This window comes from Aquarana catesbeiana, linkage group LG01, assembly GCF_042186555.1.
Source record: "Aquarana catesbeiana isolate 2022-GZ linkage group LG01, ASM4218655v1, whole genome shotgun sequence".
NCBI classification, from domain to species: domain Eukaryota; kingdom Metazoa; phylum Chordata; class Amphibia; order Anura; family Ranidae; genus Aquarana; species Aquarana catesbeiana.
Window position 1 is genome coordinate 418768148 of NC_133324.1, and position 20929 is coordinate 418789076.

The 20929-nt window shown below is 41.6% G+C and overlaps 1 protein-coding gene across 7 annotated transcripts in view; it reads right to left on the minus strand.

Annotated features, from left to right (window-relative positions):
* MPDZ (multiple PDZ domain crumbs cell polarity complex component) overlaps window positions 1–20531 on the minus strand; it is a 250904-nt gene extending 230373 nt beyond the window's left edge. For all 7 annotated transcript variants that reach the window (XM_073635501.1, XM_073635527.1, XM_073635485.1 and 4 more), the window contains exons 1-2: window positions 20253–20531; window positions 972–1008 (exon numbers count right to left, since the gene is read on the minus strand). In XM_073635501.1, coding sequence (XP_073491602.1) covers window positions 972–996 — 25 coding nt within the window. In that variant the 5' untranslated portion in view covers window positions 997–1008; window positions 20253–20531. The remainder of the gene's footprint in view (window positions 1–971; window positions 1009–20252) is intronic.
* Window positions 20532–20929: the final 398 nt, after the last annotated feature.

The following is a 20929-nucleotide window of genomic DNA, read 5'->3' on the forward strand; positions in this document are numbered from 1 at the left end:
GATTGAAAATAAAAGGCTTCAGCAAAACACTAATTATGAGTGAAAGAAATGTTTCTGAGTTATCATTAAAGAGGAAGTAAACTCTCCCACTCTGATGCTGCTTTTCATTTAGTACATTATAAGAAGTAATTATCAAGCTATAGACACTGTAATCCAGCCCAAATCGCATATTACTTACTGTTTAAAGAAACTTTAAAACTTGTTTCCAGGGGTTAGGCAGCGCCATCTTAAGTATTGTTTTCTGAGTCCACAGTAGAGTGTATTTCCGCCCCTTACATTGAACACTTCCTGTACTGTTAACCAAGCTTCCTTCTCAATTTAACGTTTCTTTGGCAACCCTGCTTCACTGCTCATAGTATTTGATAGTATTTACGTGTGCCTATTATCTATTGTTTGCCTGTGTCAGTCTTATCAACTTCAGCTGATAAGGCTGCAGTAATGCTGTCTGTTGTCCAAGTTTACACTCCATGTGATGTCACATGGTCACATGGAGTGTAGTAGGAAGCTCTGAGTGATTATGCAGTCTCCTGGGATTTCAGTGTCGTGCTGTAGGAAGATCTGATAATAGACAGACAAGTACACAGAGTGTGCCGTGAATCAGGGGAGATGTGGGCATGCTCAGTGAAGTCATTCTAAAGAACAAAAAGGATTACAACAATACTAAGTAAAGAGATATCTACAAGCAGTGTTCATTAGGGTTTTTTTACATGGGACAAAAGTTGTGGGGGAAGGTTTACAACCACTTTAATATTCGCTGAAAAATGGCCAAGTAGTCATACATTCTGCCAGGGTATGTAAACATATGAGCACAACTGTATATACACACACTGTTTCTATTTTAAACTAAATGGGTTGTTTTGCTAAGGTAAGGTTTCACACATACTTTAACTGCTAGAACTGAGAATCAATGTTTTCACATTTTCTACAGGTAATACAAACACTGAAAATAAAAGGACTCTAATAATACTCACCAATAGTTTCCAGCATAGTTCTCATAAGTACGGTTACCTGCACAAAAATAAATAAATAAAACAACTCAGTATGAACAAAAAGTTTATTGTTTGACTTTGGCATTACGACTCATCATCCCTTTGTCATATTTAAGTCTTGGCTGCCAATAAGGCATACAGTATTAACAGGTGGCAAAAACATGGTTAATACCCTATTTCAGCTGCAATCTGTAGAAGAACAGTCCTCAGCATGATGCATTGTGCTGAGAGAACATTAACTTAGCTAGGAGCCTACAGTGCTGTAAATTTCTGGTGCAAGACCGTGCTGCACTGACAGTTCTGGGCTCTACTGATTGGGAAACAAATGTGGTTTTGAGCAGAAGATCAGCTGTGACATTGTGATCACAAGGCTTTGTTTGTAAACAGCTGTCACTGGCAATATAGCCAGTGCTGCACACATAGAAAATACTAACTCTTAGCCTCAGTTCACACCAGAGGCGGCACGACTTGCAGGTCGCCTCACCGAGGCGACCTGCACACGACTGTCGGGGCGACTTGCAAGACGACTTCTGTATAGAAGTCTATGCAAGTCGCCCCCAAAGTAGTACAGGAACCTTTCTTCTAAGTCGGAGCGACTTGCGTCACTAACGGTTCCATTGTACAGAACGGGAGGCGACTTGTCAGGCGGCTAGGTCGCCTGACAAGTCGCCCCCGTGTGAACCGGCCCTTTAATATATATTTATTTTTATTTATTTTTTTAGATAAAAATGTAAGAACATTTTTATTTCTTGTCCATTTGTCAGTCTATAATAAGAAATCTGAACATTACATTTATGGATACACTGTACAAAAATATTGTATGTCCTTGTAAAAATGTAACAATGCGTGTTAGTATCAAGCCTACAAATGCATACGAACGCTGTTAATTTTGGTCTTAGGATCAATGACCACATGATGTTAAAATATCTCCAGGGGTTTCCCCCCTTTTTAGGATGGGATAGACCTTCTGTCAAATTTTTACTGCTGTGTTCATGTTGGGGAAAGTCCATACAATGGGAAAGACACATATACAAGAGACAAAAGGAGCTGTGCACCCCGAAGATAGTTTATCTAAAAAAGTTTGTTCCCCAGTGGGGCTTTAAAACAGCAATGTACAACATGAAAGGGATTATTACTTGTTGGTATAGGAGAAACAATTTATTAACAAAATGTCCAATGAAATCATGTGGTTGAATACAGTATGTACAAATAAAAAGTCTGGTCCAATGACATAGTTCATATTCCATAATACGGTAAAAAACACACATTCGGCACATCATTAAATTACATAGTGTGGTATGGTAAGCAAGCCCAGACACGTTTCGACCTAGATACGGTCTCTTCAGGAGGCACATTTAGATCTAAAAAATATATAAACACATGTATTTAGAATTATAAGATTTATCGTCATTCAACACATTAAATAGATCATGGTGGTGGATTTTTTTCTGTTAAAAGATGGAATAAGTGTTCCATATTCCAAGATGGTCGGAGCCATTGGAGAATCCGAAGGGTGTGCAGGCCACCCCCACCTCCCCAGGAAAGAAGAGCCAAACCCAAGGGGCTTACAAAGGAGCCACACTAGTACACGCCCCCCGGGGGGCGAAAAAGCACATACCTGCAACAAACACCCATTGATAAATTAATAATTAAATCGTCATTGTAAATGTTTCTAGTTGTATATATTGAGACTGAAGATAAATAGAAATGTCGATGTATAAGTATTTCAAAGTATTGTTAGCGTCCCATAAAATTAAAAATAAATAATCAAAGTAAAATGGTATTTGGTTGAAATGTTAGAAGAGTGAGCTAATGTGAAAAGATAATGGTGATTCATGAATAGTAGTAATAAATATTACAAATAATTAAATAAGGTGCAAAAAAAAATGCGAAGTGTAAAAATGTGCACTGTGTATGAGATAATTTATCACCCCATTATCTCATATACAGTGCACATTTTTACACTTACACTTCTAATTTTTTTTCTTGCACCTTATTTATTTATTTGTAGTATTTTTTATTACTAATATTCATGAATCACCATTATCTTTTCACATTAGCTCAATCTTATAACATTTCAACCAAATACCATTTTACTTTGATTATTTATTTATTTTTAATTTTATGGAACGCTAACAATACTTTGAAATACTTATACATTGACATTTCTATTTATCGTCAGTCTCAATATATACAACTAGAAACATTTACAATGATGATTTAATTATTAATTTATCAATTAACTAATGGCTATCAATGGGTGTTTGTTGCAGGTGTGTGCTCTTTCGCCCCCCGGGGGGCGTGTACTAGTGTGGCTCCTTGTAAGCCCCTTGGGGTTGACTCTTCTTTCCTGGGGAGATGGGGGGGCCTGCACACCCTTCGGATTCTCCAATGGCTCCGACCATTGGAATATGGAACACTTATTATATCTTTTAATGGTAAAATCCACCACCATGATCTATTTAATGTAATGAATGAAGATAAATCTTATAATTCTGAATACATGTATTTATATATATTTTAGATCTAAATGTGCCCCCTGAAGAGACTGTATCTAGGTCGAAACGCGTCTGGGCTTGCTTACCATACCACACTATGTAATTTAATGATGTGCCGAATGTGTGTTTTTTACCGTATTATGGAATATGAACTATGTCATTGGACCAGACTTTTTATTTGTACATACTGTATTCAACCACATGATTTCATTGGACATTTTGTTAATAAATTGTTTCTCCTATACCAACAAGTAATAATCCCTTTTATGTTGTACATTGCTGTTTTAAAGCCCCACTGGGGAACAAACTTTTTTAGATATATTGGGGAGAGTCATCCTGTTTTTACCGAAAAAAAGAAAATATATGACGAGAAATCCAAAATTTTAGAACTGTCCCCAGAACAAAAATGTAAGGGGAAATCCGATGTGGACACGTATTCCAGGCACAGCTGTTTAAGAGATACCTTTCTGAGATTTCTCCTATCTTCCTTTTGTGTCTCTGGGATAGGAAGTGAAAGGAAATTTCCCCAAATCATAGAGTGCAAAAAAAAAAACACACACACACACACACACACACACACACAGGTTAGAACATTCTAAATAGTAGCTAATAGAAGCCGACTTCTTAGATAGTTTGGCCATGTGATTAGAATCCCAAACATTCTTAGGAAAGTCCAGGAGGCAGAAAGAAGGAAGACTAAAAAAGTACAGGAGTCAGAAGATGGAAACAAAATAAATGCATATAGCGGAGGGAGAGAGGGAGAGTCTCTCACCATTCACATTACAAAATGACCATACAATTCAACTTTAGATTTACCACAGCTATGTAGTATTAGGACCTACCTAAACTATCCAATCAATTTGTATCAGATTAACCAGGCCCTTTTACCAAATACTTGTTGGTAGAGCTAAAGAAGATAGTTCAATCGAATTGTAACATGTGATGAGCCATGGAGAGACCAATCTGCCAGATATACCTGCCTAACTGGTCATTATATGAAATACTGCAGTGTAAGGTTTTATTCACTCACATTCAATCAGTTGTATTTCATACTAATTTAATAATTATCTGGTAAGGGTCAGCATCACATCTCCAGTAGAAACAGCATTTCAAATAAATATAAAATATTGTGTTAAATCAGTATTTAACACAAAAGCAAATGCAACATAAGTGAAACAAGTCAACACTAAAGCAACACATTCATTTACTGTGAGAGCCAGTTTACACCATAGAAACGCAGTCAGGATGCTTTTCTGCATGCGCGTTTTTGATGCGTTCAGTGCATTTTTTCCCCTTTTTTTCTTAACCTTAAATAAGGACATGTGTGTTCCAATGCGTTTTACATCATTTCAGTACAGTCCAGTGCAGGAAAATGCAGCATGTTCTTTTTTACCTGGAACGCACTGAAACTGCAAGCACTATGCTATTGAAAACCAGATAACCTACTTTCCATGTGTTTTTGCAGAAAAAAAAAAAAAAGAAAACGCACTGTGCTGCATGTGGTGTGAACTGGCCCTTAGATTGTTGATGCCAGTAGATTCTGAGGTTTTAGTATTAGGAGAACTTCTACTTTAAGCCTAGTATACACAAACAGAAAATTGGACGAAAAATACCACTTTCAAAACAATCGTCTGATAATACAATCATTAGTAAACAGCTTTTGAGAGCCGATCACGACCGTTCATGTGAAATTATCCAAAGGGACAAAACACAAAAAATGTTCCCATACGATACCAAAACGAGTGATTTTTAATCAGTACAATAATTGTCCGGAAAAAAATAGGCCAAGACCACCCATGCTCTGATACAAAAGAATATATTACAACACAACACACCAGATCACTTCCAAAGTTGCAAACTCTAGTAACCTCTTTATCTTCAATATAAAACTAGCATGCAAAAAAACAATTGGATTCACATTCGTCCGATATTCTCATCGTGTGTACGAGGCTTAAGCTTTTATCCTCCATTCTTTCTCCAGGTCAGCAACTCACTAGATCAGGGGAAGGCAACCTCGGCCCTCCAGCTGTGGTGAAACTACAAGTCCCATGAGACACTGCAAGACCCTGAGAATCACAGGCATGACTCCTAGAGGCATGATGGGATTTGTAGTTCCACCACAGCTGGAGTGCTGAGGTTGCCTACCTGCACTAGAAGGAGAAGCCAGATTGACAGCCCTGGGGCTTGTAATATTGAAAGAGAGTCAGCAGTTGCGGCTCCAATATTTCCTTGAATGTTCACTTTAAAAGAATGTAAATTGAACAGTCCAGATGTATTTCTTCCTGCATTTTCAGAGACTGAAGAATGTTGCTTATCTGAGGAATGTAGGTAAGTACTGAGTAAGATACTTATTACATCTGGTGGGACCTCAGCAGAAAAGAGCAGGAATCCTCTACCTAAGCAATGCTTATACCAAGTAAGATCCACTTTTTGTCATTTTCTTACACAATTCCAAGCAGTTCGTCACCTCCCAGTTTATTTAATAAGGCAAAATGCAGTAACCCAATGCAACCGATATGCACCATCTTTCAGCTCTAATTTTACACCGATAAAGTGGAAATAATATTGTTTGCATTTTCTACATAGGACCTCAAATGTTTTAGTCTCGCCAATCACATCTCTAGATGACCTACTGCCACTTCCATATTCATGCAGTATTCTTATTTCAAATATCATCATGGTGCAAAATGTGACAAAGTGCTTCTCAAAAATGTCCTTTATGATTAAAAAGTGTCTTGTGCAAATAGAGTGCAACACAGTCCACAATTAATCCTCAGTGCGTCACTCCACCAACATGCCTTCACGACCACTCGGGAGAACTCACCAGAAAACTACAACCCTCCAATTAGAGTGGGTCAATATGCGCCTTATCCCCTTAGGGGATGAATTATCCAGGAACAGCACCAGCTTCTCCTTCACAAGCTCACCAATAATGGTCATAAAAAGAGGCCAAGAGAGAACACCACCGATAAATTTTATACTTTTATTACTTAAAATCACCACATAAAACCCAACAGCAGCATATGCACTTAAAATATTACATACTGTATGTACTACATACATTACTTATGTAAGCTCATATGTTGTTGTCAATGGCTCCTGCTGCTGTGTCTGAGCCACCTTAAAGCCCAACTGAACCTTTCTTAACCCCTTGGCGCCGGCGCTTTCCAGCCCTTTAAGGGGTTTCAGATGCCGGGAGGTGGGGTTTATGAGCATGTGACCACAGTGATTGGCTGTCACGGCAGTCACATTGGTAACCCTAAAATAACGGTTACCAGGTTAGAGTTACAGATGAGGTTTAGTGCTAGAATTATTGCTCTAGCTCTGACGATCGTGGCGATACCTCACATGTGTGATTTGAACACCGTTTACATATGCGGGCGCAACTTATGTGTGAGTTTTCTTTTCTGCGCGAGCTCGCGGGGCGCTTTAAAAAAAATATATAATAATTTTTTCTTATTTTTTTTACATTGTCACTTACAAAAAAAAAAAAAAAAATTGATCACATTTATTGCCGTCACAAGGAACGTAAATATCCCAAATCCCTCCTTTGCACTTCAAAGTATTCAGAACGGTACCGGGATGATGCATGCAGCTGCATGCATCATCCTGGTATAACCCCTGAAAGCCGAGGATGCATATGTGCGTACGGTCGACGGGAATGAGTTAAACCCAAAAACAGAAATGTAATATATTGCAGCCTACGAATGCTTAAAAAAATAAAAAATAATAAAACCTTAGGACTTACCTAATGGTGATGGTATTTCTAGAAGTCTTTCAGGACAGCACCTGGAGAGAGCATAGCTCCATCCAATTTCCCAGGAAACACTGCGAATGACACCCTTTTACTAGTAATGGCGGCGATCAGCGATTTTTTCATCGGGACTGCGACATTGCGGCAGACAGATTGGACACTTTTTTGGGACCACTGACATTTATACGGCAATCAGAGCTAAAAATAGCTACTGATTACGGTATAAATGTCACTGGCAGGGTAGGAGTTAACATTTGGGGGAGATCAAGGGGTTAAAGTGGAGTTACACCCACTTTTACAACTCTTCAGCATCCCTCACTAAACTGCGCACTGTAAACAAATTGGATATTTTTAAATTTTTTTTCTCAGCACCTACTGTATATCTGCTGTATTAATTTTTCACTTCCTCCTCCCTGGCCGTGGCCCATTGCATCATTTCCTGTTTGCAATGCCTTCTGGGAAGGGGCGGCAACTTCCTCTGACACTGCCGTTGCTATGGAAACCTGACCTGAAACCTATTACACTGCTTGTGCTGCACTGAGCATGTGCGAGATCTGCAAGGATGAGATCCAGGAAGAAATACAGTCTGGCTTCAGATGCCCACACTTAAGATGGCCACGGCCTGCTGTAAGTTTATAAAATAACAAACTACTGCTATAAACTAACAAAACAGACCTTAGTTTACAGACTAACTTTACTAGAATACTTTAAGCTTGTGTATTATAGGGGTATTTTTATTTAAAATGTATAATTTTGGCCGGAACACCACTTTAAATGTGTTCCCTCAGTGTGTGTTATAACTGTGGGGGGGATGGGAGTGACTAGGAGGAGGAGACATACCCCGTTTCCCTGAAAATAAGAATTAGCGTGATTGTCAGTGATGGCTGCAATATAAGCCCTACCCCCCAAATAAACCCCTACCCTGTTTCCCCGAAAATAAGCCCTACCCTTAAAATAAGACCTACAAGGACTTTAACTAGGGCTTATTTGGGGGGTAGGGCTTATATTGCAGCCATCACTGACAATCACGCTAGGTCTTATTTTGGGGGAAACAGGGTATCGCTGTCCCTAACTAATAGGAACACACGATCTGTCTCTCCTCTCCTGACAGAACCGGGATTTGTGTGTTTACAAACACAGATCCCCATTTTGCATCTCATGCCCACAATCATGGGTAGCCGGCGGTCATCGCATCCGCTGGTCACACGCATCGGGTCCCCCGCCGTGCAGTGTGTGCCTGCTAAGGCTCTTAAAGGAATCAACGTACCTGTATGTTGTTTTGCACAGGGCTGCCAAGTGCCAACGTATATGTACGTAAGCTGCTCAGGAAGTGGTTAAGTAAATATCTCCTATACGGTACACGTTTAGGGCATATTTACTGTACCTACAGGTAAGTCTTAGATGGGTTTACCTGTAGGTATAAATAAATAAATAAATAAATCACAACCCTTTACTATCACTTTAAAGCAGAACTAATGTCAAGTTTAAAAATCTTTCAGTCAGGATTTTCAGTCCCAGTTCACACTGATGAGGTGCAAATTCACTGCAAATTCTGTGCGGAATCTGCACCGGAACCCCTGTAGGCGTATATGTTGCGTAACGACCCCCAAAATCAGCTTGCACAACGCAGTGCGATTTGCAGAATTGGATCGCATTGGATGTTCCCACCCATGCGATCTAATTCTATTGTGAACAAAAAAGGGTTCTGCACGTTTTTGGTGCGGATTCGGTGCAATTTGAGCCATACAGAATAATGGCTCAAACCGCACTGCTGAAGAATCGTATGCGATTCGAATAGGAATGCGATTCCTGTTCAAATTCACATGCAGTTCTCGCATAGCATAGTGTGAACCACCACTCATAGCATAAAAGGCATGCAATGTCTCCTCTGAAATAAAATAAAACTCCCTGCCTGCTCACAGTCCTCTCTAAAATGTATGCACAGCTCTACTTTTCCAGCACAGTATCAGCGTTTTGGGATGACCAAAACTGGCCATAGACTGTTCGAATCTCAGCTGGTTCAGCAGGGACCATGAATGGGCAGGCTGAATGTACCAAAGTTGATCTATCAATCAGCTTGGGTACAACCCGCCTGTCGGATTTTACATGCTATTATAGCCAATTAAGGTAGAACACAATGGCTCCGTGGGAGGGATTTGAGCGATTTTCTTTCAATTTGTGGTTGATGGACACAAAAATGTCATAATCTATGACTTGCTCAACTCAACATATTCAAACACAGCCTAGCAACTAGCATTTTTAGAAGGTGGCCAGTGAGGACAGGTTCAGTGCTCTTCTCACGCTAGCACGCTCCCAGTGCTACGGTTTTCTTCCTTCCTTGTGATGGGATACAGTTACACAATGTCAGTCTTACGTCAGGAAATTGTATTGTCTTGCTTAGCCAGACATTCATTGCAGTAATGAGCAACACAGAGCTATGTAAACAACCAGCTCTGCAAACCTGTCATATGGAGTGTACTTCAGTAACAGGATCATGAAGGAAAGCCAGTAAGCCCTACTAAAACATAGAAAAGTTTTTCTTCCAGATGCAGTACTAAAATGAACACTGGATTCCATCCTCCATAAGGCACACACCACTGCTAGCAATGAGACTGACTTGAGTCTTACTAATGATAACCTGGTAGTGCGGAGGTTTGAGAATAAAAATAACCTTCTTAGCCCAGAACACTTGATTCGGTAATAGGCTTTAACGCCATATGCTATTAACTCATACAGAACACATGGCAAAAACAGGGAAACTGTATTCAACATATTCAAAACCTGGAGGCACATAATGACAGCAGAAGGGTTAAGGCATAGGTTTAGGAACTTGTTACAGCCATATTTAGGGTGTAAAAAGTAACGCACATATTTAGGGTGTAAAAAGTAACGCATTAGTAAAGAGCACCTGCCCGATCCACCCCGTCCACACAGCCACAGCATTCTGTAAATGAATGAACTACAAATACAGTCTTCCACCGTGGCTGAAGACCGAAGGTGCTGCGAGACTGCTGGTGAGTGCCCTTCTAGTTTACTGACAATTCCTGCACTTCAGTAACAACTTGTATGGGATGTACGTGCGATATGGGCAGACAGCTGTACTGAGTGTCTGCAGAAACCTGATATTGCACCCGCCAATAGTGGGTGCAAAGTTCTGCAAAAAAAAAAAGGAATGCACTTTTTCGTGTATTTATTTTATTTATTTTTTAGGGTGAACTTAAGCTTTAAAGGGCAGTGTTAGAACAAATGCTATTATTACTATTAGCAGTATTGCAGTATGGTAGAACTAAGCGCAGAGTCAAAAATGACATATGATGTAGTCGGTCTCTAGCAGTTAAGGGATACTAAACGCACATTTTTCTATTAAAGGTTATATTTACTGGCTCTGTGCAACAATACTGCACAAAGATCATCCCACACTCATTTGCTGGCGCCAAGACTGATCATAGCAGGTCACTTGCATGGCACCTCCTCCATTAAGAAAAAGCCCTGTATTTTTTTTTTTTCTACTGACTGTAAGGTGTCCTGTGATTGGAGGAGGGAGAGCACAAGCAACTCTGACAATTATCATTCATAGCATGCTTTGGATGTACACTGTGCAAAAGTATTAGGTAGGTGTGAAAAAATGATATAAAATTAAGAATGCTTTTAGAAATAGAAGTGTTTATAGTTTATTTTTATCAAAATGAAAAGCAAATAAAACAGAAGATAAATCAAAATTGAATCAATATTTGGCGTGACCACCCACTGCCTTCAAAACAGCATCAATTCTTCTTGGTACACTTGCACACAGTTTTTGAAGGAACTTGGCAGGTAGGTTCTAAAACATCTTGGAGAACTAACCACAGATCTTCTGTGAATGTAAGTTGCCACAAATCCTTGTGTCTCGTGTCTCTTCATGTAATCCCAGGCAGACCTGATGTTCAGATCAGGGTTCTGTGGGAGCTGAAGATAGTTCTTAATGGTATTAGCTGTGCGTTTCGGGTTGTTGTCTATGTCCTGCTGCAGAATAAATTTGGGGGCAATCACACACCTCCCTGATGGTATGGCATGATGAATAAGTATCTGCCTGTATTTCTCAGCATTGAATACACCAATAATCCTGACCAAATATCCAACTCCAAGTCCCAAACTTGCAAGGAACCTCCAGCATGCTTCCCTGTTGCCTGCAGACACTCATTGTACCACTCTCCAGAAAACAAATTGCCTCTTACTACAGCCAAATATTTAACATTTTGACTCATCAGTCCAGAACAACTGCTGCCATTTTTCTACACCCGAGTTCCTAGATTTTTGTGCATAGTCGAGTTGCTTAGCCTTGTTTTCATGTCAGAGGTATGGCTTCTTGGCAGCATTTCTTCCATGAAGACCACTTCTGACCTGACTTCTCCAGACAGTAGATGGGTGTACCTGGGTCCCACTGGTTTCCCCTAGTTCTGTGCTGTTGGCACTGCTGGACATCTTCTGATGTCGAAGGGAAGTAAGCATAATGCGTCTTTCATCAGCTGCATTACGTTTCCTTGGCCAACCACTGAATCTACGGTCCTCAACATTGCCCTTTTCTTTGTGATTTTTTAAAAGAGCTTGAATAGCAAGTCCTGAAACCCTAAGGCTGCTTTCACACTGAGGCGCTTTACAGGAGCTATAGCGCTAAAAATAGCGCCTGTAAAGAGCCTCTCCTCTCACTCCAGTGTGAAAGCCTGAGTGCTTTCACACTGGAGCGGTGCGCTGGCAGGATGCCAAAAAAAGTCCTGCAAGCCGCACCTTTGAGGCGCTGTAGGAGTGGTAAATACACCACTCCTACAACACCCCTGCCTAGAGCTGCACAATTAATCGTTAAAAAATCGTGATCTCGATTCACCTCCCCTGAGGATCTCTCCTGCTGAGTTTGACGATTCTTTCATATAAACAAGTGGAGAGATAATCTGCTCACTCAGCTGTCAAAAGAAAACATCCAGGCAGTCTGCCAAGTTTAGAACTTGAAACATTGTATCTAACTTCCTTCTTAGATCAAAGGGATAAACTTCTCTGTGTAAACAAATAACCTGGGCAATCTGCCAAGCTTTAAACAACGTGTAAATGCAGGAAGTTTAACCACTTAAAGTCTAAATTTTTTTCAGACACTTCTTTCTTAAGTTAAAATCAATATTTTTTGCTAAAAAAATTACTTGGAACCCCCAAACATTAAAGATTATATATATATATATATAAAATATATAGTATAATATATTTTTTTTTTTTTAGCAGAGACCCTAGGGAATAAAATGGCAATTGCTGCAATATTTTATGTCACACTGTATTTGCCCAGCGGTCTTTCAAATGCAATTTTTTGGGAAAAAATACACTTCAATAAATAAAAAAAAAAAGAAACAGTAAAGTTAGCGCATTTTTTTTTTGTTTTAATGTGAAAGATGATGTTACGCCGTGAGAATCGTGATCTATCCTCTAAGCAAAAAAATCGTGATTCTCATTTTTAGCCAGAATCGTGCAGCTCTACCCCTGCCCATTAAAATCAATGTGCAGCGGTGCCGAAGTGCAGGCAAAGCGCCGCTGCAGAGGCACTTTGCGGTCACTTTTAACCCTTTTTCGGCCATTAGCAGGGGCACCCCACTAGCGGCCGAAAAGGGCAGCAAAAACAACGGTAAAGCGCCGCTATTTTTACAGCCAACGCCCCAGTGTGAAAGTAGCCTAAAGCCTTGTATTCACGACCGGATTTTCGTCCGGGAATTGTGTGATGACAGACTGTTGGCCTAAAATCCAACCGTTAGTACGCTCCATCAGACAATTGTTGGCCAACTTTCCGCCAACAAATGTATCTTGGCTGGCAGGCTAGAAAATTTTTGGCGGACAACGGTCCGTTGTCAGAGTTTCATATCGTGTGTACACAAGTCCGTCACACAAAATAAAAAGCACAAACACTCATGCTCGGAATCAATGCTCACCAAACACGGCATTAGCAGAAGATGCCCTAAGGGTGGCGCTCAAGAGCTGAAATTCCACGTAGTACGTCACTATGTTCATGTTTGTTGGCCGACAATTGTGTACCGTTTGTATGCAAGACAAGTTCACGGCACACGCTGTTTGGGACAAAAGTCTGCCGCTTTGTCTGCGGAAAATAAGATCGTGTGTACGAGGCTTTAGTCTGCTTTGAAGTCTTTGCCTGGGAGAGGCCTTGCTGATGCAGTATAACTACCTTGTGTATTGCTGCTGTGCTCAGTCTTGCCAGTCTGTATGACCTATGACATGAAACTGTCTTCCACAATCTCGCCTTTGTAGCAGCGTTTGGCTGTTCCTCACGCAGTTTTAGTTAATGACTGTTTCAACATACATATGTAATTAATGATCATTAGCACCTGCTTGGCATAATTGGTTATTCATATATCTGACTCCTACAAAATCCATGATCCAAGTGTTGTAATTAATGCTGGCTCTTTTTTCTCTCTAACTTTTCTCTTCTCACTTGTTCTTTTCTTGTGCTTTCCTTCTTACTGTGGATGTCTCCACATTTATGTGATTCCAACTATTTACTATACAGGCAGTCCACGGGTTACAAACAAGATAGGTTCTCTAGGTTTGTTCTTAAGTTAAATTTGGATGTAAGTTGGAACAAGTACATTTTTTAAGTATAACTCCAGCCAAAAAAAATACATTTTATGTTTTTTTGGATAGCGTAGAGAAGGGTTAACACCCCCTATAACATTGGTTTCGACTTCACCTCACTTTCTGTCCCTGCCACAATTGGATTTTGAAAATTTTGTGTTGGCGTGGAAACAAGGATTGGTGATAAAACATCAGCGGAGACATATTTTTCCCATGATAACTCTTACAGGAGTGAATTTCCCTTCCTAGGAGTAGATTTCCTCTCACTTCCTGTTGTCTCCCTCCATTTTTAAGTATGAGTCATTTGTAAATCAGAGATTTGTAACTCAGGGACTGCCTGTACAGGAGTTTTGACCGGTAATGCTCTTTGCGTCTTAGAGGGCATATGGTACCCTACACTTGGGATTTGTCGTCCCCTTTTTGGAGAGCCCACAATTTGTCAGTTCCCTCTCCTATTTGCACTGCTCTTATCTTACACTATGCTCTGACATATGTAACGTCGCAATTTCACATTACCAATCCTACTTATTTGTTGGCCATATAACCGCCTGCGTTGTGGACTCTTGCTTCTGCTTCTGGCAAATGATGTCATAACTGTTTTAGCTTTTGTACCTTTTTTTGTGAAAAACTTTGAATATAAAATTACTGAAACAGAACTGATGCTGGTTTGAAGCCAAGGGATGGTCACATCAAATATTGATTTGATTTAGATTTTTCACTTGTAAACTGATTAAAATACATATTTTTGAAAGCATTCTTACTTTATAGCATTTCTTCACACCTGCCTAAAACTTTTGCACAGTACTGTAACTGTTTATTCAATGGGTTTAGTACTGCTGGAACTTATTTTTACCGTGCAAACATGCAAAGATAATTTTTGCTTATACTTAAGCTTGAATACTATCATTATATGTTTTAACACCTTATATTTATGTGAAAAATATATATTTTGCTATAGTTGTCCTTTAAATAACTATTCCTATTTAAAATAAAAAATAAATAAAAAACACCTTTATCCTGACCAAAGGGTTCCAGCCTGACAGCAGCCAATGTGTGATTCATGATAGCGAAGTAATTAGTGTCATTCCTTCTGTGTTTGCCAACATTCTTATCACTAGAACACTAGATAAACATTTCCTTAACAATCTACAACAAATTGTTTACTGAGCAAACAAAAAGGTCCTCTGTGTAATTAAAATCACCCTGAAATATAATTATGTATAAACCACTGCTTTCAAAAATGTAAAGCACGCTACTTTGTACAATACCAGTTTAGTAACTAAGTACACTGGCTTTCAAGCATAGATAAAAAATATGGATCTATTATGGTACAATATTTGTCTGGTAATGACATGGCCTTCAAACATAAGAAAAAATATTTAAATACAATACCATATGAAAAACATAAAATATAAACTTTTGTAAAAAAATAAAGAGATCTCAGCAATGCTTCCAATTAGTGCACGGTGTAGGGCAATATATATCAGTCAGAGGCTGGTGTACTCCCACAAGAAATAAATCAAGACTGTTTTATTAAATACCACACCTATGCACTTTTTGGCACATTTTGCAGAAGCATACTACAGTCCATTTAACATGGTTTCCTATGGATGTAGTTCACCTTGCGGTGCTGCTTTTTTTGAAAATGGTCGTGGACTTTTTTTTTCCTCGCAGCAGATTGCGTTTTGAATGTAATAGACTTCAATGGAGTCGCACCAAAAACGCAACTGTTGCATTTTGATGCGTTTTGTTTTTTTTCCCTCCTTTAAAAAAACTGTATATAGCTGATTGCTAAAGGAGCGGGGTCGGGCAGTGATGCCACAAGGGGGCAGGGCCACATAATGACATCACCGGGTGGCCCTGCCCCCTTGTGGCATCACCGCCCTTACCCATTTAAGAGCTGTCAGACGAAGGAGCAGGCAGTCGGCGGTTAGCCTTCGACGATTGCGGGGTCTTGTTTTATTTGGGGTCCGGCGGGCGGCATGATTGACATCCGGGGACATTATTTTGGAAATTTTAATAATGGAATTGTCAAAAACTGTGTTTGTGTTTTTTTCTGACACTTTTTTGGTGACTGAGTACCCCTACTCATTCACATGGGCAGGATATGGGAACCCCCTTGTTAAAGTAGGCCTTCAATTTCTGATAAGCCCCCCGCCCGCAGACTCCCACAACCACAGCCCAGGGTTGTGGGGAAGAGGCCTTTGTCCCAATCAACACGAGCCCCCCCCCCCCCCCCGCCCCAAAGCAGGGGTGCTCGCTCATCCTCTCTTTCCTGACCTGTCGGGCTGCATGCTCGGATAAGTGCCTGGTAGGGATTTGGGGGGGGGGGGACCCCCGAATCCCCCGGACCCCCCGAATCTTTTTGCCAGCAATTTTTTTTTTTACATTCAGCTGTCAGCAGGGAAGCTCGCTGACAGCTGATGACTCATCGGTTGTTAAGGACTTTGCGGCTGGTGTTCTGTCGGACAGTGCACGCTATCGAGAAGTGCCCGGGATGTACTGCGCATGCACCGTATGGAACAGCACAACAGCTGATTTTACGATCAGCTGTTGTGACGGCGAGACAGCGCCTGCGCACAATAGCCGACGTAAGAAATTTTTCTGTCAGATTGTGCCTGGCGCTGCCGATGCGTGTTCATGACGGTGAGGGCGGATTTGTACATGTTGGGGGCGGATTGTAAAATTATGGGCAGTGCTGCAAAGATGGGGGCAGGTTTTTAGATGATGCCTGATTTCTGTGAGGGGCAGATTTGTACATGTTGGGTGCGGATTTTTAAAAGATGGGCACGCCCCGCAAGTGTCCAGGAAAAATAGCAGAATAAAATTTATTTTGCAGCACTGGCCATCTTTGCAAAATCTGCCCCATCTTTGCAGCACTGCCCATTATTTAGAAATCTGCCCCCAACATGTACAAATCCTCCCCTCACGGACATGAACATGCCTCGCAAAAAAGCGCCAGGCACAATCTGACAGAAAAATTTCTTCTGTCGGCTATTGTGCGCAGGCGCCGTCTGAACAGCTGATCGTAAAAATCAGCTGTTGTGCTGTTCAATACGACGCATGCGCAGTACATTCCGGGCACTTCTCGATAGCGGGCACTATCCAATAGAACACCGGCTTCCCGGCTTGCTCCTTAGTAACGTGCTACATACAGAGTATTTAAAGAGAAAAAAAAAAAATGCTGTTTTAGAATAGGTTGAAACACTGTCACAAGCACTGCATGCCGTTACAGTGTAGTCCCATTCACATGGGGTTTAATATTTGCAGTGAAGCAAAGCATTGCACCAGCAACATCTGTCCAGCTCTGAACAACTGCATGTACCTTCTTTAGGTGGGTGGCTGGGGGGAGGGGGGTAGTCAAACCAAGGTTCAACCAGCTGCATTTACCTGCCCTTGACCACCTGTGCGAATGAACCCTTACAAAAAAGGGTACTGGCAATAAATTAAGGGAGACTTAAAAATAGAGGACACATAGGTAGGGGTACTTTGTAGAGGTAGCTTACATATAAGGCCCCTTTCACATGAGTGGAATGATCGGGTTCACCTGTCTGTTTTTCCGGCAGACCTCATCGGACCACTCATTGTTCTCTACAGGGAGGCAGATGTAAATGAACATGTGTCCTTTGACACCGATCTGCATCTGATCCGAACTGGTCCGCCAAAAACAGACGGCTAGGGATCAGCGGATCAGATAGGATGACAGTCAGATGGACATGGACAGGTAGCTGCAGCTGTGTCAACTCTGTATAAGCGGAACGGACACAGACCTGTCATCCGCCTGATCAGCAGAGAGATTCTCCACTGATCAGGCGGATCTGCTTGATGGAGTTTGCCCCGTGTGAAAGGAGCCTATGAGGATAGTCTTGTAATTATAACATATGGGTTTATCAGTTGCAAAAATGTTTGAAATCAGAAAATGTGCATTTACGAAATGTATTTTTGCATTCAGTACTGCAACTGTGATCAGTATGTTCCGGGTGCAATGTACAGGTTTCTGTATCGTTTACAATAAGCCTCAGGTTTGTACAGAGATATGGAGCAGCCATTCTAGATCTGGGGGATTTAAACAATAGACTTGTGCTGGACAGATCTTTGCGTCACTCTGCAGAGGTGGCAGATGGGACTTCTAGTCTTCCAATGAATGGAAGACACGGCTACGTGGGCAGATCCACGTTTTTCTATTCAGCACTTGTAAACAAAGGGGGGAAATTCTGGAGATGTCAGTGCCCTTATATGGACACATCCCCATATTTATTCTATATCAGTGGTTGATAGGAGCATTGATGTCACCAACATCTTGCCCCTTTGTTTACAAGTGCTACAGGGCGGGGAATGACCGGCCTGCTGCTGATTGCATTAGAAAAGTGCAATCAGATAGCTGAACTACAGTTAAGTTTGGATGACTCCTGAGCTCTTCTCTAATGTTAAAGAGGTTGTAAACCCCCCTGTGTAAGTTGTACCTATAGGTAAACCTTCTTTTAGGCTTACCTATAGGTAATGTAAATATCTCCTAAATGTGTGCTGTTTAGGATATATTTACTGTATACTGCGCCAACGATGTCTTCTGCGCATGCACACTGAAGGAATGGCCGCCCGTGCAGTTTCTTCAGGAGTGTGTGCCATGACCGGCTGGAGTGATGTCATGCAGCCCTGGCCAGTCACACAGCCGGAGTCTGCAGCCCCAGAAGAAAGATGGATGCGGCCTGCAGCGGGGACAACGCGGGCTTCGTTTGCAGGTAAGTCTCACATAATGTGCTAGTATGCGATGCATACTAGCACATTATGCCTTTATTTTGCAGAGAAGAAGCAAGATAAACCCACCTTGGGTTTACTTCCTCTTTAAAGTGGTTGTAAACCTCAGACATGAAATATGAACAAAGCATATCCCTTAATAGTGTGTACTTGTCTCTATCTGGAGCACTAAGTGTCATTTCTGGTTGCTGCTTTGTTCCTCTGTTACCTGCGTGAATTCCTTCCAACAAGTTTTCCTGACACCAAGAGAAAAAAAAAAAAAAAAAAAAAGTGTCAGGGGAGGGACCTCAAGCTGATTGACAGCCTCAGCTCTGTTCCTGTGTGCTGTGTGAAAGGGGGTGTGTCCCTTCCATCCAATCAGCTCTCAGAGCTTCCCTCACTGAGCTCTACAGAGTGTAACTTCAACTCTCCTCCCCCTTTTTTTTCTGAACTCTCAGACAAGTGTAATAATTCTGCACTTTGCACAGATGTGGAGAAGAGAAGGCTGCAGATAAACAGGTAGAGGATTTATTTAATCTCTGTATCACCCGAGGCCAGTCACTTCATTAGTTATATGTAAGGGTTTACAACAACTTTAGGCGGGTGTAAAATAAAACATAGTTCCAAAGCAGCAATGAGCTCGGACATGTTTGGACTACCATCTAAACCGCCAGGAAGCTGTCACTTGTACAGGCCAATCACCTGTGGTTGGAGTATTCCCCACCCTGCAGCTACACAAATAACCACCCCCTGGCCCAGCCACAGATGATTGGCCTGTACAGCCAATCATCTGTGGCTGTGGGATAGTGAGCTTATCACTAAACAAGAGCTCCGGCCTGTTCGCACAGCCCACGTGCAGAGCCCGCCAGGAAGTCGGCACTGTGCTGCGCTAATCACAGCAAGGCAGTGGGACATTTACCGGCTGCAGAGATCGGGAAATGTCTCACTGCCTGTGATTAAGGATGAGCTCCGGCGTGTTCACATGCTGCATGTGGCGAGCCCGCCAGAAACTCGGCACTGCACAGCGCTAATCACAAGCAGTGAGACATTTCCCGATGTGCGGCTGCAGAGATCGGGAAGTGTCTCACTGCTTGTGATTAGCACTGCACCGTGCCAACTTCCTGGCGGGCTCAGCACGTGCAGCATGCGAACACGCCGGAGCTCATCCTTACCTGTGATTAGCGCAGTGCTGACTTCCTGGTGGGCTCGGCACGTGGGCTGTGCGAACACGCCAGAGCTCATCCTTACTTATCACTATCCCAAAGATGGACTATACCTTTAACAACCAGCTGCAATCAAGTAAGCAATGACAGTTACATGTTGACATTTGCGGTACATACGATTCTTTCTCATTCTTTAAATAAAGGCAAATCAACGATGGAAAAACAAAAACACAAATATTTCTCATGATAAACAAGTACGAAAAAAATAATAATAATCAGGTGACTAGAGCTCATGCATGCTATGCTTGTGAACACATACAATAGAATAGCAATGAGAGGGTGCCTGTCCTGTATGAAGACTTGTTCTGTTCCTCACACACTGATGTAGAACAATGCAGTAAGTGTGGAAGGACAGAGAAGAAATTCCATCCACTCTCCCTTCCTTCCATCAGTACTGACCCCCCTCCCCTCCCCTCCTATGGCTATAGAAGTGACCACTGGCGGCCATCATCACCTGTTGCTCGGCTCTGCGGTTATTGACCTCCCCTCCGCTGCTGCTGCTGCTTCCTCCTGCCTCTTGTCACTTGCAACATCGATACAGATAGGGGTCAGGGAAGCCGAACGTGGTCCGGAGGCCGCTGGCGGTCCACGTTCCGTGACGTCAATCCGCTGGCAGCGCTGCACGTCATGGGCAGTAGGGGCTGGCCGGTGTGGAGAGGAGACAGGGGATGAGAGAGGGAACAATGGATGGAGTGCTGGGAGGAGGAAGAGGGAGGATGAGGAGAAAACAGGCGCGGCTGCTGTGTCATTATATAACGGCTCTGTGTGAATATATAGCGGTTCTGTGTGAGGAAACACACTATACGGGCTAGGTGTACACTTCACATGTATAACAAGGCCATGCTGGTATATATATATATATATATATATATATATATATATATATATATATATATATATCTAACTCGCGGTGGAGCTGCTGATTTAAAGCAGGCTGTTTCCGTCACCTTTTTACCTGTAGTTTCACCAATACCAGACTTAGAGTCCACGTTGAACTTATTATCTGACAATATGGGCACCAGTCACTTTAGTACTTTTCCAATGCTTTAATGGGGATAACTGGAAGAAGTAGCAGGAAAGAGGTAGAAGAAGAGTTGCAGGGAAGTTCAAATACCTTTTCTTGGTGTAGCA